We start from the raw sequence: 17,727 nt of genomic DNA, 5'->3' as shown, positions 1-17,727 counted from the left end.
CTGAGAAACACTGCCCTAAAATGTATATAGTTTACATGTATAGATACAGATTATGCAGACACACAAACATACACCCAAACGTATGCACACAAAGAGTGTATAGTAGTCTGTATAGGGATGTCCTTTCCCCTTCTTTCGTCTCGTGCAACTTTTTCTTCACTCCCGGAGAACGGCCCACGTCAGCTGTGGTTGTGGTCTTAGAGTGAACGTCGTCTTAGGGACATTCAGGTCCAAGTCAGTTTCTGTAAGCCCAGGCGGAGGTCGGAAAGTGAATTTCTGCAGCAGGCCCGTGAAGAAAAGGAAAAGCTCCATTTTGGCCAGACTTTCGCCAATGCAGTTCCTGCGTCCTGTTAAAAAAAAAGAGAGAGAGGAAGAGGAGATGGAGGAGGAGGAAGAAGGGAAGAGAAAGAGGAAGAGAAAGGAGGAGGAAGAGGAAAGAGGAGGAGAGGAAGGAGGAGGAGAAGAGGGAGGAGGAAGAGGAAGAAGAAGAAGGAAGAGGAGGAAAGGAAGAGGAAGGAGGAGGAGGAGGAGGAGGGGAAGAGAAAGAGGAAGAGAAAGGAGGAGGAGGAGGAAAGAGGAGGAGAGGAAGGAGGAGGAGAAGAGGGAGGAGAAGGAGGAGGGGGAAGAGGAAGAGAAGAGGAGGAAAGGAAGGAGGAGGAGGAGGAGAGGAAGGGGAAGGAAAAAGGAGGAGGAGGAGGAGGGGAAGAGGATGGAGAGGAAGAAGGTGGAGGGAGGAGGGGAAGAGGAAGAAGAGGAAGGAGAGGAAGAAGGTGGAAGAGGAGGAGGGGAAGAGGAAGAAGAAGAAGGAAGAGGAGGAGAGGAAGAGGAAGAAAAAGGAGGAGGGGGAGGGGAAGAAGAAGAAAAAGGAGGAGGAGGGGAAGAGGATGGAGAGGAAGAAGGTGGAAGAGGAGGAGGGGAAGAGGAAGAAGAAGAAGGAAGAGGAGGAAAGGAAGAGGAAGAAGGAGGAGGGGGAAGAGGATGAAGAGGAAGAAGAGGAGAGGAAGAAGGTGGAGGAGGAGGAGGGGAAGAGGAAGAAGAGGAAGAGGAGGAGGAAAGGAAGAAGGAGGAGGAGGAGGGGAAGAATATGAAGAAGAAGAGGAAAAGGAAGAAGGTGGAGAGGAGGAGAAGAAGGGGTTGGAACTTCCAACCTAGGAAAAAGTGTTCTGAAGAGTTTCCCAAACACGCAACTTTTGTACAATGGCAACACCATTTTCCTTTCAGGAAAAGCTCCTGATGGAAGGCGGTTCTCTTCGCCGCAGTTATTGCCACGTTGGACCCGGGGAGTCTCCCAGCGCTCAAAGTCTCCAAGAAGGTCTTAAATTACCTAAAGAATAAGGCACGAAGGCGTCTTTCTTGACGAAATTCCCGCTGGGATCAAGGAAGTGGTTGGGGTTGAATTTGTGGGGGGTTTCCCATTGGCTCTGGTCAAGCAGGACTGAAGTCAGCGATGGGATGACCATGGTTCCCTGGAGAAGGACAGGAGGGAGAAGATCAGAACAGGGGCCTCCAAGCTGTCTCAAATCTTTTTTCAGCTGGTGGACGTGGGGTCACCTGGAGTTAAGACTGAATCATAGGCATCACAAATGTGGCTCCCTGTGAAGCGTTAAACGATTCGCTTAACGACTGTGGCAAGAAAGGTCATAAAACGGGGCCGGAACTCGCTTCACCTACATCTCACTTAGCCCTAGAAATTTCGAGGGCTACCTGTGTAGGCGGGGGGAGGGGGGAGGGAGTTACCTTGGGGAGGAAGTAGCCTCTGAAATGGGTGTCCACGGAGGTGCTTCGTGGCACGTGGGGCAGGAGGGTGATGAAACGCTGCACCTCGTGGATCACCGCGTTGGTGAAAGGCAGGTGGTGTCGGTCTTCGTAGGTGGCCCAGTGGCCAGGCTTCACCACTCGCCCGAGTTCCTCTTGGACCTTCTCTGAAGCCAGCCCAGCAATAAAAAAAAAGGAAACGCAAACACCGTCTAGGTCAGTGTGTCAGCACTTCAAGCTGCATTTACTCTAGTGCTGACCTAAGAAGGAGAAGTGGAGGCGTCTGGAAAGGGACGTTTGACTTTTCACCTTCTTATTTTCCCTGGAGATAATATCCCCTAGGAGATGGGATGGGAGGGGGGAAATTCCTTTGAGCTGGAGCAGTAGATTAGGGGTAGAATGACTTGGAAGATGGCCAATGAGTGCAGGGGAGTGGGGAACGGAAAGGGAGGGTTTGGGGGCTGGAAGTCAATGTTGGCTTCGATGGAGTCAGGTCTAGAATGTCGTGCTTAATAAATAGGAGGTTTTCTTCAAAGACTTTGTTTGAAATGCAATTTATTTGAGACGACCTCGAAACTTGACACAGTGTTTCTCAACCTTGGTAGCTTGAAGATGGGTGGACTTCAACTCCCGGATTCTGGGAGTTGAAGTCCACCCATCTTCAAGCTACCAAGGTTGAGAAACACTGGTCTTGGCCAAAGCCAATCTGTCCGCTTCAATTTCACGGCATCCCTCCTCCTCCTCATTCGTCCACACTGGATTCCAGCCCATTTCAACATGATTTTGTTTTCTCTCTCTCTCTCTCTCTCTCTCTCTCTCTTTTTTAAAGTCTCGGCAACAAGCTTCCCCCCCCCCATTTTACTATCTTCCTATACTCGTGTTTTGCTAGCAATGAACAGGTGAGCGAATTTCCCTGTGTAGAAGGCACGTTTTATTCTAAGCGTTTTGGTATCTCCTTTTTCTTAAGTTTTTTTTTTAAATGCAGGGGTCTGGAGCTGTGAGATGTCTTGCGAAACTTTTGAAAGGGTCACTTCTCACCTGCAAAGGTGTTCTGGGTTCATATACTGGTGTAGAAAGTGTTACCTGGTGAAGTTCTTAGTAAAGCCAGTTTCGTGGTTGCTGTAACCTCCTTTCCTTTCCTTTCCTTTCCTTTCCTTTCCTTTCCTTTCCTTTCCTTTCCTTTCCTTTCCTTTCCTTTCCTTTTCCTTTCCCCTTTCCTTCTTCCTTCTCCATCCTTTTTCTCTTCTCCTTCCTTCCTTCCTCTAAAAGATCTTCCCTTCCCCTTCCTACCTACCTTCCTTCCTTCCTTCTTCCCTTCTCCTTCTTTCCTTCCTTCCTTCCTCTAAAATCTTCCTTTCTCCTTCCTTCCTTCATTCTTCCTTCCTTCCTTCTTCTCTTCTCCTTCCTTCCTCCCTTCTTCCCTTCTCCTTCCTTCCTTCCTTCTTCCCTTCTCCTTCCTTCCTCCTTCCTTCCTCTAAGATCTTCTCTTCTCCTTCCTTCCTTCCTTCCTTCCTCCTTCCTTCCTTCCTCCTTCCCTTCTCCTTCCTTCCTTCCTTCCTTCAAGAGATCTTCCCTTCCCCTTCCTTCCTTCCTCCCTCCTTCCCTCCTTCCTTCCTTCCTTCTTCCCTTCCTTCCTTCCTTCCTCTAAGATCTTCCCTTATCCTTCCTTCCTTCCTTCTTTCCTTCTCCTTCCTTCCTTCCCTTCCTTCCTTCCTTCCTTCCTTCCTCCTTCCTTCTTCTAAGATCTTCCCTTCTCCTTCCTTCATCCTTCCTTCCTTCCTTCTTCCCTTCCCCTTCCTTTCTTCCTTCCTCCCTCCCTCCTCCCTCCCTTCCTTTCTTTCTCTGAGAGATCTCTCCTTTCCTTCCCTTCCCCTCCATCCCTCCCTTTTTTTGCTTGCTTGCTTGCTTCAATCCGTTCCCTTCCACTAAATTTGCAGCTAGACAACCCTTCTCTAATTTCCTAAGACAGACCCCATGAAATTGTCTTTCCCACTTATGCTTTGTCTCTTGGAGTTTCGTTTATCGCTCATCTTTTGACCCAAACACACTCTGAGAATTGAAACCATGGACTTTGTGGGAATCCACGCCATACTACCCCTCCATACCTATGCATGCTAGAAGAGTGGAAATCACAACAACAACAACAGAGAGCAACAACTCACTTTGGATCTCCGGGTACCTCATGGCCAGCAGGATAGCCCATTGCAGAGTTGTGGCCGTGGTTTCTGTCCCAGCCATGATGAGATCCAGAATGGACGCAATTAAATTATCTTCGTGGAAAAGGTTCTGTCTTTTGTTCATGTCCTAGGAAAGGGCATAAGGTATGGGGTGAGACAAGGGGACATGATGGATGATATGGGTGCAACACCTCTGGTCCACCCACAACTTCTGGAGGCAACCCGTTCCACTGATCAATTGTTCTCACTGTCAGGAAATTTCTACTTAGTTCCAGGTTGCTTCTCTCCTTGATAGGTTTCCATCCATTAATTCTTATCTTACCCTTACAAGTGCTTTGGAGAATAGCTAGACTCCCTCTTCTCTGTGACACCCACTCAAATATTGGAAAACTGCTGTCATATCCCCTCTAGTCATGGTGGGCTGCTCCCGGTTTGCACCGGTTCGCAAGAACCGGTAGTAAAAATTTGTAGTAGTTCGGAGAACTGGTAATAACATTGGCTGGCCACGCCCCCGAACCGGTCCCTGGCCCCATCGCCGCTCACTTACCCCACCCACCTCATCAGAGGCTTTTTTTTTTTTTTACTTTTAAAAGCATTTTTTCTACAACCTCTTTGGCTAAAGAGGTTGTAGAAAAAATGCTTTTAAAAATTAAAAAAAAAAAGCCTCTGATAATCGGGCGGCTCAGCTGGGATCGCCAGAGGCTTTTAAAAGCATTTTTTCTACAACCTCTTCAGCCGAAGAGATTGTAGGGGGAAAAAAAATGCCTTTAAAAGCCTCTGGCGATTCCAGCTGACTTGCCTGATCATCAGAGGCTTTTAAAAGCATTTTTTTCCCCCTGCAACCTCTTAAGGTTGTAGAAAAAATGCTTTTAAAAGTAAAAAAAAAAAAAAGTTGGCCACGCCCACCCAGTCACATTACCCTCCCACCAAGCCACACCCACAGAATAAGCCACGCCCACAGAACCGGTAGTAAAAAAATTTAGAACCCACCCCTGCCCTTAGTCCTCCTTTTGTTAGACTAGACATTCCTAGTTCCAACAAAGGGAAGATGTTGGAGTCTACCTCTGTTTTCATGTCATTTCGATGGCGTGGGTGATATGTAGTCCTAATAACATTCCTTTCTCAGAAAGTCAAGGTCATCTTGCCCTGCACCTGGAGGGGTGTGACTGGAAGGCATCTCCAGTTGGGATGGTGCTTTGATTGGACCATGTGATGGACTTGTGGGTGCTGGGCAGGGACTTGAACTTTCCTTTGGGTGGAGAAAACCTGGAAGCTTTCAGATTCGGGTTTTCCCAGATGTGCCAATAGGACATCTCTAATAAAATGGTACTTTGAGGAAACTCAAGCCTTGGAGTTTTCTTTCGTTGGGGGTGTAAATTGGAACCCTGACACTAAGATGGTAGTCACCATGGTATTATGGGCGAGGCACATCATTTGACCACCATCTAGACTTTTGGGCTGCCCACCCCCTGTTTGCAAGCTTTGTTACTTGCGCCGGGCACACCTGTTCCTGCTTGAAGACTAAAGCTTCTGTGTAGCTCCTGAAGCTGTTGCCGTTGAGATCCTGTCTGCTACTCTTGATGTAATCTCGGATGATCACTCGGACGTCTTCGATCTTCCGAAGCAAAGTCTTGTGAGCGTTGAAGAGAAATCCCAGGAACGGATAGAAGTTGAACAGCTAGTCAGCATCAAAGGCAGGAAAAGGAGAGGAGAGAAATATAAGAAAGACGAAGGACCGTACATCCCTGCTTGCAAAAGAGACCATTAAGATGCAGAGTTTGCAGATGCCAGACTTTTGCTGATTCTAACTCATTCTAATAATTCCCCCCACCTAGCTTTTTTCTAGTCTTTTTTTCGTTGTTATTGTTGTGGTCCGTCAGCTGGCAGCAGACTCGGACGATGAGGAGGTTGGGGAGGAACTTGGGCCAGTCCTGGAGTCTGGGGAAGGCTCTGATGGAGGCTCTGCATTGGAAGCAGAGATGGAGCCAAGGCTGTCCGACATTCCCCAGTTGCCTTCGGAGTCAGAGATAAGCGGGGAAGAGGAACAGCTGGGGCCTGTTCCAGATGCGCCTATGCGCAGAGCTATCAGAAGAGGAGAACAATTGATTATCAGGAGTCGACTTGGGAAGCAAGGGACACGTGGATGCTGAATGGCCCCTCCCTGACTGGGGAATTAATAGAAGTAATTAAAAGCCTTGGTAGCACAGTGGTCTAAAGCACCCTGTTATTAACACAGCTGCCTGCAATTACTGCAGGTTCGAATCTTACCAGGCTCAAGGTTGACTCAGCCTTCCATCCTTTCTAAGGTAGGTTAAATGAGGACCCAGTTTGTGGGGGCAATAAGCTGACTTTGTATGAATATACAAAAGGATGAAGGCTATTGCTTAACGCATTGTAAGCCGCCCTGAGTCTCCGGAGAAGGGCGGCATATAAATCAAATTAAAAAAAAAAAAAAGTAAAAGGGGAGTGGTGGTTGTAGGAGAAAACTGTTCGTATTTCTTTTGGAATTTACGTTCCCCTATGACCCTGTCTCTCCCCTCCTCCCTGGCCGTGTCATAAATCACATTCTCCAATTAACCACTTTGGCTGGCTGTGTAAACCCAAAACTCTCCTACTGATTGGGGTAACCCAAACATCTGTGGAATGTAGTGTCAGTTAGGGAAATAAATCCGCTCCATCAGTTCTCCCTCCCTCCTGCTCATGGCAACTTGAAAGCTTTGCAAGTCGACACTGGGACAAGTCACGAGAGCTCACCCTGTTACGCGGCACTAGGGATTCGAACCGCCGAACTGCCGATCTTTCGATCGACAAGCTCAGCGTCTTAGCCCCTGAGCCACTGCGTCCCTACGGTGCGACGTAGCTGTTGCCAATTTCCGTGGTGCAGTCATGGCCGTGCTTTGGAGTTTGTTAAGATTTGTTAAGGGAAACACCAGCTTACGTGTAAAGTAGGAGAGCCAAGCAGACACATCACTTCATCGATGAGTCTTAGGAGAGTGACAAAATTCGGGGTGTTGTACTCAAACCGTTCCCCAAACAGCAGAACGAAAGTGATGTTGGTTGCAGCAGCGTTGAATGTTCTCAGGTCGAAAGGTTCGCCTTCAGAGTAAAAGAGAGGAGAAACTGGGATCGGTGGAAACAGCTGAAGTTGTTGGGTGCTCCAACACTGGAGGTGTTTAAAACAAACTTGGATAACAATTTGTCTGAAACAGTATAGGACACTGATGGCTAACCTTTTCCGAACTGAGTGCCCAAAGCGCGCCTGAACCCCCAAAATGCTTTGCGCGTATGCCCCCCGAGCATGCGCCCCGCTCCCGTGTATGCACACACCCCTGCATGTGCCCTGCCCCATGCATGCGTGCCCCTGCAATGCCCCCCACATGCGCATGCGGCCTCTTGTATGTGCCCCACCCCTCCATGCATGCGTGTGAAGCCCCCTGCACGTGCCCCGCCCTTCCACACATCCGTGACAGAAACCCTAAAACCAGATGGCTGACGGGAGGTGTGCACCCATATGCGGTGGAGCTGAACTGGGGCGATGGCTCATGTGCCCATCGAGAGGGTGCTGCGTGCCACCTCTGGCACACTGCCAAGGTTCACCAACACGGGTATAGGGTCTCTTGCTTGAGCAGGGGGTTGGACTAGAAGACCTCCAAAGTCCCTCCCAACTGAGTTGTTACAAAGAAATTGCTCCGTTGCAGAAATGCCGGTAACTATCCCTTTCGCATCGATAACTCTTGTTAAAGAAGACTGTGGGGTTTGTGGCTGGAACAAGGGTTTTTTTTGTGACCTAGGCTTACTGAGTCATTACAAGACACAATTAGTCCCCCCCAAAAAACTATTTTATTGTAACAGCTGAGAATTACGTTCATTCCCAGCTGAGTCCCAGTTAGTTGCAAAAAAAAGTCCTTCGGAAGAAGTCCTTCGGGATAATCACCAACCTTTATCTTCTTTGACACATTGCCAAAGGCCTTACTTGGCAAAGCCCCATGGAGTTCAGAAACAAACGAGAGATGCCGACTGGGAACAGAGTTAGCAACGTTGCTTTCCTGCAAAAGGTCCAAGTGCCTTTGCTTCTCTTTTAAGCCTTATGGGCGAGGCCAATCATCTCCTGGCCTTACTCCCAAGTCATCCCTTTTGCTTTAGCTGCTCTTGCCTTCTGGCATCTCGGCACATGCGTGCACTAGGAACAGGCTCCTCCTTGTGAAAGGGGGGTGGAGAACTCTCCTCCCTCGTAGCTGGCTCAGTCTGCATTGTTCTCGCCTTCTCTCTTTCCTCCTTGCTCTCGGATCAGGAGGGGGGTAGTCCTTGCTCTTCTCTTGAACTCTCCCTGAGGTCTGCAGGCCTTACTAATTCAGAGAAGCCTTGCCTGGACTGACACTGCCCTTCCCCAGTTTCCTCCAAGGCCAACAGAGATAGCTTCTGGGTCTCTGCCGGCTCTTGTTCCAGCTCATTTTCATGACATGACACTCACCTTGGAAAGAATTAATATTCTCTATCAGAAAACCGAGCTCTTCATGGATGCATTCCTCAATGTGTTTTTTCCCCACCCCAAGGTTGCGCATGGTGGACACCGTAAATTTTCGGGTAGACCTCCATAACTCTCCAGTGGAGAAGAAAACCCCTGGTGGGGAAGATAGAAGATACGATTGAAGAGAAGATGCAGGGCTATTCATTAAGTCGTAGCATGGAAGATTTATTCAAGATGAATAAATCTTGAATCTCCTATACACAGGAATCTGGTCAGCTAGAGTTCAATACTAAATTGGCACCAGATAAGGGTCAATGGAATTCAAGAGTACTTGGACTTTGATCACTTGCGGCAATTTAAGGACTCTAAGCTGATGACATGCTTAACTCCACCCTCAGTTCTGGCTGTTTTTCTCCTACAGCTATCTTCTGTTCCCATGGAAATTTAGGAAATTTAAATTTATTTAAATTTAAGAAATTTAGGTATGCAAACTCCACAAACATCTCCAAGAAAATAACCCAACTCTGAGAGCACCAAGGACCCCACAAAGTCCACCAAGAGGAGGGAGAAATTTCAGATGAGAAGTCAACCAAGATACACCTTGGATGCAAGCCATTCAAGTTGACGAGTAGCCAGGAAATTGGGATTCTCCACTTGTTGATCAAAAGTATAACTCCCAGGAGCTCGAACCCGGCTCAGCTGCAGTTGAACAATGCTGGGAATTGTATTTAGTAAGATCTAGAGCAGGAGTCTCCAAACTTGGGAACTTTAAGTTCTATTATTGAAACTGCCAACTTTTCGGGACAGATTCCGTCTACCTATTCTCTGTTTTCCCTCATACCACCCTGCCCAGAAATGTTCAGCATCCTACATCTGTTGAGGTTCTTCACAGGGGCTTTTAAGCACAAATGATTAGCAATGCCGTGCTGACTTCCACCAGGAAATAAGATTGGGATAACCAGATCTAAAGGTACATTGTGTTTTAGTTTTCCTTTTGGGTTGGGGGGGACGACAGCGAGCATTTACCGTTTCCATGCTGAATTTCCTCAAATATAGGTATGGAAGGCCTGTCCACAAATTCCTCAGTGAAGTTCACAAGAGCATCCTTCACTGCTTCGTAGCCTGTCAACACCACCACTTTCTTGAACCCGAAATAGAGAGTAAAGATGGGTCCGTATTTTTCCGCAAGCTGAAAGAGAGCCAAGAGAAATAGAACGACTGGGTCAAAAGAAAGCAAGGGAAGTCTCAACAGTCATAGGCACCTTGGGTGCAATCCAGGGGTGAAATCTACTTACCTTCTTTACTGGTTCGGAAGTGCACGCGCTGCATCACATGCGCACACAGACCTTCTGCGCATCCACAAGAGCCTTGGTAGTACAGTGGTCTGAGGCACCCTGTTATTAAGCTGGTTATTAAGACCAGCTGCCTGCAATTACTGCAGGTTCGAATCTCGCCAAGGCTCAAGGTTGACTCAGCCTTCCATCCTTTCTAAGGTAGGTAAATTGAGGACCCAGTTGTGGGGGCAATAAGCTGACTTTGTATAAATATACAAAAGGATGAAGGCTATTGCTTAGCACATTGTAAGCCGCCCTGAGTCTCCGGAGAAGGGCGGCATATAAATCAAATTTAAAAAAAAAAAAACCTTCTGTGCATGCCCAGAAGGTAAAAAACACATTACTTCCTGGTTAAAACCAGGAAGTAATGACCCCCGGGTGGGTGGGCGGAGCTTCGCTCCACCATCGCTACCAGATTGCTGAACCACTGGCCAAGATCGCTACCGGATCGGGTGAACCGGTCTGATCCGGGAGCATTTCACCCCTGGTGCGATCCCAAACCAACTGGAGAACCATTTGCACAACATCGGCATTGACCAAACCCCCATCGGTCAATTGGAAAAGGTAGTTTTGCTTGGAACAGCTCACATCCTGCGATGGGACCTATAATGCGATCAGACATCCACATCTGCCTCTTCCAGGTCCTCAGCTAGGACTCAACAGATGGACAAAAATGTCAAATCCGGTCTAAACATCTGGTTGATTGTGTGACAAGCCATGATACTAATAACTGATTATCTGGAGCATTCTTTGAACACCATCTGCATTGACAAAATCCCCATCGGTCAATTGCAAAAGGCAGTTTTGCTTGGAACAGCTTACATCCTCCGACGATATCTGTAACACCATCAAACATGCACATCTGTCTATCCCAGTTCCTTGGGAAGAAATGGGGTGGACAAAAATACCAAGAATCCACTCTAAACCGAGGTGGCGCAGTGGTTAGAGTGCAGCACTGCGGGCTACTTCAGCTGACTGCGAGCTGCAGTTCAGCAGATCGAATCTCACCGGCTCAAGGTTGACTCAGCCTTCCATCCTTTCCAAGGTCGGTAAAATGAGGACCCAGATTGTCGGGGGCGAGATGCTTACTATGTAAACCGCTTAGAGAGGGCTGTAAAAGCACTATGAAGCGGTATATAAGTCTAAGTGCCATTGCTATTGCTAAACATCTGTCTGGCTGTGAGACCAACCCTAATAAGAGGTTTATTGATTACCTGCCCATGACTTAGGGGGCCATTTTTAAAGATGGGGCCACAAATACAACTCTCAGAAATTAGGAAATAGCATGATGGCCAGATCTCTCTTGGGGTCTTATCAACAATTAGAGTTTACTTTACTGATTAGCCCTTGGGCCATATCAAAGTGCAGTGTTCCAGACACAAAATATTACTAAAATCTGATTTAAAAAAAAACCCAATTTAAAATGGAATTGGATAAAATCACAATTTAAAAGGAAATTGGAATAAAATACTATTTAAAAGGAAATTGGAATAAAATACAGTTGTAAAAGGAAATTGGAATAAAATATAATAATTTAATATATAGATAAATAAAATACAATAAAATTATATTTCACTGTGCACCCCGACAATCTACCAAATAAGGCTCTATCAAATAAAACACAGAAGGATCTCACCGAATCGTGGATTCTTCGGCCTGATTTGAGACAGATTTGCAAGGTTTATTATCTGGAGGCAGAAACAGACTTTTTCAGATTCTCACTAATTAAAAGCACCCGATTCACCAGCCTTGTGTTCCGACAAACCAGTTTGTTTATTCCCATTCTGGTTTATGAAACTAGGGTAAGGTAAAAGTAAAGGTTCCCCTCGCACATATGTGCTAGTCGTTCCCGACTCTAGGGGGTGGTGCTCATCTCCGTTTCAAAGCTGGAGAGCCAGCGTTATCCGAAGACGTCTCCGTGGTCATGTGGCTGGCATGACTCAACGCCAAAGGTGCACAGAACGAACGCTGTTACCTTCCCACCAAAGGTGGTCCCTATTTTTCTACTTGCATTTTTTACGTGCTTTCGAACTGCTAGGTTGGCAGAAGCTGGGACAAGTCACGGGAGCTCGCCCCGTCACGCGGCACTCGGGATTCGAACCGCTGAACTGCCGACCTTTCGATCGACAAGCTCAGCGCCTTAGGCACTGAGCCACCGTGTTTCTCTAGAAACTAAGGCAGGGGGCTTAAATATGCAATGTCTTGTTCAAGGCCAACTCTCTGGGTTGTGCATGAGTGTGTGTATTTTGGGGGGGGTATCTGTGTGTGTAATGCACACAGGTCCACACACTTGCAAAAGCCACACCCTTTCCAATAACTTTCAGAAGTCAATACTGGAAGGCTTGTAATTTTCTCCTTTTAGGGTGGCACCCCCCAGCAACCCCCGCCTTGAGCAACTGAACTTTAGAACGATTCTGATTATTCGATTCCAGCTCCCAGACTTGATATTCACTCCTTTTTTCTTAAGAGCAAACAGGTTTTCTCGGGTTAATAAATATGTATTAACACGTCCCACAGTGGCATTGCCAGAGTCAGCCAATAACCACCCCATCTCACATGGATAGACCAAGCTGAGCTCAAAAGAGATTTAAATCTCTTGCTCTGCCAGTAGTTCTAAAAAAATTACCTCCATTCCTGTCTTGGCACTCCATAAACATAGACTGCAACAACATCCATCCTAACCTGCCATTAAAGTTAGTAGAATAGTGTGCAAAAGTATATTGATCCAGACAATACACTGTCCACCAAGCACTTTTGGATGTTAAAGAAAAAAATTGTAGATAAAATTATATATATTAATGGAATAGAATAGAATTCTTTATTGGCCAAGTGTGATTGGACACACAAGGAATTTGCCTTAGTCTTTTTCAAATGTAAGACAAATTTAATTTGTCTTTTTTCTTTTTCTTTTTTTAAAAGTCATTAGAATTGGAATGAGTACTATTGCAATTCGGGGAAGCAAGAGAAGGATTCTCAGCGTTTTATGTTAAAGCGTTGTAATCATTGCTATTTCTACGAGCAGAATTTGCTGCTTCTCTCCCATGAACTGTTCCTCGGAGGGAAATTGGTTGTTCCCTCCTAACAAACAAACAAACAAGCAAGCAAGCAAGCAAGCAAACAAACATCATCAAAAAAGCACAACAAAGAATGTTCTTTCTGCGCCAACTCAGAAAGCTCCGTTAAACAAATAATTCCCTCAACATTGTCAAACTATTTACTAAGTCTGCACTACTATTAATCTTCTCATCGTTCCCACCACCCATTTCCTCCCACTTATGACTGTATGACTGTAACTTTGTTGCTTGTATCCTTAAGATTTATATTGATATTGTTTCCTGATTGCTTATTTGTACCCTATGACTATCATTAAGTGTTGTACTTTATGATTCTTGAAGAACGTATCTTTTATGTACACGGAGAGAATAGGCACCAAAGACAAATTCCTTGTGTGTCCAATCACACTTGGCCAATAAAGAATTCTCTTCTCTTCTCTTCTCTTCTCTTCTCTTCTCTTCTCTTCTCTTCTCTTCTCTTCTCTTCTCTTCTCTTCTCTTCTCTTCTCTTCTCTTCTCTTCTCTTCTCTTCCTTTCTCTTCTCTATTCTTATTTGTACCCTATGACTATCATTAAGTGTTGTATTTTATGATTCTTGAAGAATGTATCTTTTATGTACACGGAGAGAATATGCACCAAAAAAAATTCCTTGTGTGTCCAATCACACTTGGCCAATAAAGAATTCTCTTCTCTTCTCTTCTCTTCTCTTCTCTTCTCTTCTCTTCTCTTCTCTTCTCTTCTCTTCTCTTCTCTTCTCTTCTCTTCTCTTCTCTTCTCTTCTCTTCTCTTCTCTATTCTTATTTGTACCCTATGACTATCATTAAGTGTTGTACCTTATGATTCTTGAAGAACATATCTTTTCCTTTATGTACACTGAGAGCATATGCACCAAAGACAAATTCCTTGTGTGTCCAATCACACTTGGCCAATAAAGAATTCTATTCTATTCTATTCTATTCTATTCTATTCTATTCTATTCTATTCTATTCTATTCTATTCTATTCTATTCTATTCTATTCTATTCTATTCTATTCTACAAACAAACAAACAAACAAAATTTTTAGACCTCCAAGAATGCAAGCAAGGCATTCATTCCTAAGGAATTTCAAAGTTAAGAGTCGAATGAAATGCACAGATACATGCGTGCACGGACAAACACCTGTTTTGTTTCGCACCAAGCAAAACTTGACAAATAGCTCAAGCAGACACTAAACAAACCTACACAGGATTCACATTCTGCATTCCGGTGGAGCATCGTGTGGACTCCACTGGTTTAAAACCAGGAGAAATCCTGGAGAAAATAAAATAAAATAAAAGATCTTAGCATCCTAAGAAGGGGAAACTCTGGAATTTGCACCAGGGAACCTGTCAGCTCTCTTCTCTTCTCTTCTCTTCTCTTCTCTCCTCTCCTCTCCTCTCCTCTCCTCTCCTCTCTCTCCCTCCCTCCCTCCCTCCCCCCCTCTCTCTCTTACCTTTAGCAAGGACTTGTCCTGCCTTTTAAAATCCAGCAAGTGCAGATGTCCGATGATGGGAAGCGGCCAAGGGCCGGGTGGCAACTTTAAAGATGGTTTTCGAAAGAGAGCCGGCAAATAGGAGGATGCGAAAAGCAGCAGAAAAAACAACAGAACGACAGAGGCGGGGAAAGAAAAAAGGAAATCCAGCAGAGCCATTTGCAAAAGAGGAATGAAATGTTGGCTCAGGTGTGGCGGAGAGGAACGTGGGCATCGGCTTGGCTGGCTGGCTCGTTTGCTCAACCCTTTGCCAGCGCTAAAGCTTTATAAGTCGGGCTGCAGAAATGTGAAGAGAAAGTTAAACCCCACCCTCTTTTAACCACTTCTGGAGAATGTGGTTTAAGCAGTTTGCGATTGGAGGAGAAAAGCAGTTTTAAGTTACCAGCTCCGTGTTTGAGGCAGGTAAAAGCAATCATCAAAGTTATAATTTTGGAGCCCTCCTCCGGTTTTTGGATCGCATTCAGTAGCCAAAGGATTATTTTCCGGAATGGGTGCATGTGATGGGGATATCATGAGTGGGAAAACATGATAGTATCCGTCTGCCAAGAATGCCGAGTACAACCGATTGGCCAGTAAGCAACTCAACTCTTCTTCAGGTCTTCCTCTGGCTAACCTTGCTTTCACACATCCATAATGGTTGGTGGCCCCCTTCAAGGTCCTACAAGGCTTGGGACGTGCTTATTTGAAGGACAGTCTTTTCTCATCTACCCAACTCAGCAGACCAGGGAGGAAGTTATGAGTCCCCTCTCTTAAAGAGGTCCATCTAGAGTGACCAAGACGAAGGGCCTTCTACATGGTGGCTCCCTCCTTGTGGAACATCATCCCTGTGGATATAAAATTGACCTCATCTTGACATCCTTTCTCAAGGCTCTGAAGACATAGTCCTGGTGACCCCAGGTTGATATGGAGACCCATCAAGCAATTCGTTTGATTGTTGCCCCTGGGGTGTGTTGTGGGGGATTCAATCGGTTCTCTATTTGGGTTTTTATATCTGTAAGCTCCCAGGTCTCCGTGAGTGTATTGGGCAGTCATATAAATGTTCGTAAAGCTATGGAAAATCTAGACAGCATTCTAAAAAGCAGAGACATCACTCTGCCAACCAAAGTGTGTATAGTCAAGGCGATGGTTTTCCCAGTTGCAATGGATGGCTGGGAAAGTTGGACCATAAGGAAGGCTGAGAGCCAAAGAATGGAGGCCTCTGAACTCTGGTGCTGGAGAAGACTCCTGTGAGTCCCTTGGACTGCAGGGCGATCCAACCGGTCGGTCCTAGAGGAGATCAACCCTGACTGCTCCTTAGAAGGCCAGATCCTGAAGAGGAAACTCAAATGCTTTGGCCACCTAATGAGAAGGAAAGACTCATTGGAGAAGAGTCTAATAATGCTGGGAACGATGGAGGGCAAAGAAGAAGGGGACGGCAGAGAACGAGGTTGCTGGATGGAGTCAATGAAGCAGTCGGCGTGAGCTTAAATGGACTCCAGAGGATGGTAGAGGACAGGAAGGCCTGGAGGAACATGGTCCATGGGGTCCCGATGGGTCGGACATGACTTCGCAACTAACAACAACAACAACAGTGGATAGATCTCCCAGACAGATTAAGCGGCTTCTGCTTTTAATTGCGATTCACCTCAGCAATGCAAAGAGTCTTTTAAACTTTCTGAGAAAAGGATCATTTAAAAAAAAAACCCATTCAGATGGAGCACTATGAATTATGAATCAACACCCGTTTGCTCTTATTTCTGGCTCCAGATCTCCAGAAGGTGGAATGAGGTGGCTGGATGGAGTCATTGAAGCAGTTGGCATGAGTTTAAATGGACTCCAGAGGATGATAGAGGACAGAAAGGCCTGGAGGAAAACGTTGTCCATGGGGTCGCAATGGGTCGGACACGACTTTGCAACTAACAACAACAAAATAAAAATAAAAATAAAAATAAAATAAATAATGGATCATATTGGGTATCAATGGTACTACGGATTCTCAGAAACCTGGGTGGGGTTTCACTGCAAACAAGTCCCAACCCAGGGGTGAAATCCAGCAGGTCCTGACAGGTTCTGGAGAACCAGTAGCGGGAAATTTTGAGTACTTCGGAGAACCGACAAATACCACCTCTGGCTGGCCCCAGAGTGGGGTGGGAATGGAGATTTTGCAGTATCCTTCCCCTGGAGTGGGGAGGGAATGGAGATTTTGCAGTATCCTTCCCCTGCCACGCCCACCAAGCCACACCCTACAGAACCGGTAGAGGAAAATTTTAGATTTCACCCCTGTCCCAACCCTTCAACTTCATATTTCTGTTGAGTTTCTTCACCTGGCAGGTTGGCCGTGGCCTCTGACTTCTTCTCCGCAGTAGGTGCTCCAACCAGATGGAATATATTTCTTTGTGATGCTTGACTGGAAATGTTTCATCAAGAGTTGAAAACAGAGGGCAGACCCCCCCCCCCCCCGCCCCCGTCTGTCCTGCTTGCAGTTCTCCAAAGAATGCAGAGCAACTGAATTCCTGGCTTATGTATATTTATCAAAGTCTGGAATCATTCATCAGCAGTTCCCCAAAATTCCATCTTGGGGTTACCGAAGGAACAATGAACCGTAAGGTTGGTATTGTACAAGGCAAATGAAAATAGACACAACATAGGCCAGACCCAACTCAGGCAAATTTTCATCTAAATTCTCTTCTCTTTTGAAAGGGGCAAAAGAGAGAGTACATTATAAGGAATCCTTATAACATCCCGGACAAATAATTGTGTGATCTTTTCTTGAAAACCTCCATCGTTTGATAGTTTGTCCAATAACAGAATAACAGAGTTGGGAGGGACCTTGGAGGTCTTCTAGTCCAGCGGTCACCAACTGGTGGTCCGTAGACCACCGGTGGTCCGTGAGAAAATTTGGGTGGTCCACAGAAAAATTATTTGCGTTTTATATATTGCACTAAATCAGGGGTCCTCAAACTACGGCCCCTGGGACAGATACGTGCAATGAACGTTTGTGTTGCTGCAGAGAGTCTCTCCCTTTGGGGTCTTTTTGTGCGGGTCGGAGGGGGGCAGAAATTCCGACTTGGGGTCTGCTTCGGCCTCCTGGTGTGGGGCTTTGGGCGAAGGCTGGAGGGAAGGGCCGTTGGTGGCAAAGAGCTGGAGGGCCTCGTTCCAGTGGGACTGCCTCATGGCCTGGAACTGGTTGACCATCTCAGCCCGCTGAGCCTCCAGGCGCCGGTCCCTGGCCTCGCACTCCTGTGGGTCTTCCCTCTGCTTGGAAACCCTATGCTCCTAGTCCTCAGTGAGGTGCTTCTGCTGAGCCTCCTTCTCAGTCAGATCCAATTTGAACTGAGCCAGCTGTTTTCTCATGGTGGCTGCTTAGCTCCCTGTTGGGGCCCTAAGGAGTCCGGGCGGGGAGGCGAGGAGTGGCTGGCAGGAAAAGGGTGAGTAGAGGCCAGCGAGGCG

The 17,727-nt window shown here is 46.4% G+C and overlaps 1 protein-coding gene across 1 annotated transcript; it reads right to left on the bottom strand.

Moving 5' to 3' along the window:
• Positions 1–156: 156 nt before the first annotated feature.
• On the bottom strand, positions 157–14,457 carry LOC139325129 (cytochrome P450 2W1-like). The gene is made up of 9 exons (XM_070954870.1): positions 14,260–14,457; positions 9,427–9,589; positions 8,404–8,553; positions 6,871–7,028; positions 5,437–5,610; positions 3,918–4,059; positions 1,738–1,922; positions 1,325–1,466; positions 157–347 (listed from the first exon to the last, which is right to left on the bottom strand). The coding sequence occupies exons 1-9, from the start codon at positions 14,455–14,457 to the stop codon at positions 157–159; spliced, it is 1,503 nt and encodes a 500-aa protein (XP_070810971.1).
• Between the last annotated feature and the right edge of the window lie 3,270 nt (positions 14,458–17,727).

This window comes from Pituophis catenifer, unplaced genomic scaffold, assembly GCF_029215685.1.
Source record: "Pituophis catenifer annectens isolate HBS135680 unplaced genomic scaffold, rPitCat1.0.hap2 SCAF_16, whole genome shotgun sequence".
Taxonomy (NCBI): Eukaryota; Metazoa; Chordata; class Lepidosauria; order Squamata; family Colubridae; genus Pituophis; species Pituophis catenifer.
The sequence above is the reverse complement of the archived record's forward strand: the minus strand, read 5'-3'. Positions and strand labels throughout refer to the sequence as shown.

Coding starts and splice junctions, on each gene's coding strand:
- LOC139325129 (XM_070954870.1), bottom strand. CDS start 14,457: ATGGCTCTGCTGGATTTCCTTTTTTCTTTCCCCGCCTCTGTCGTTCTG. Junction 5,611..6,870: donor TTGGCTCTCCTACTTTACAC/GTAAGCTGGTGT, acceptor GATGCTGACTAG/CTGTTCAACTTCTATCCGTT. Junction 348..1,324: donor CTTCGTGCCTTATTCTTTAG/GTAATTTAAGAC, acceptor TTTTTTTAACAG/GACGCAGGAACTGCATTGGC.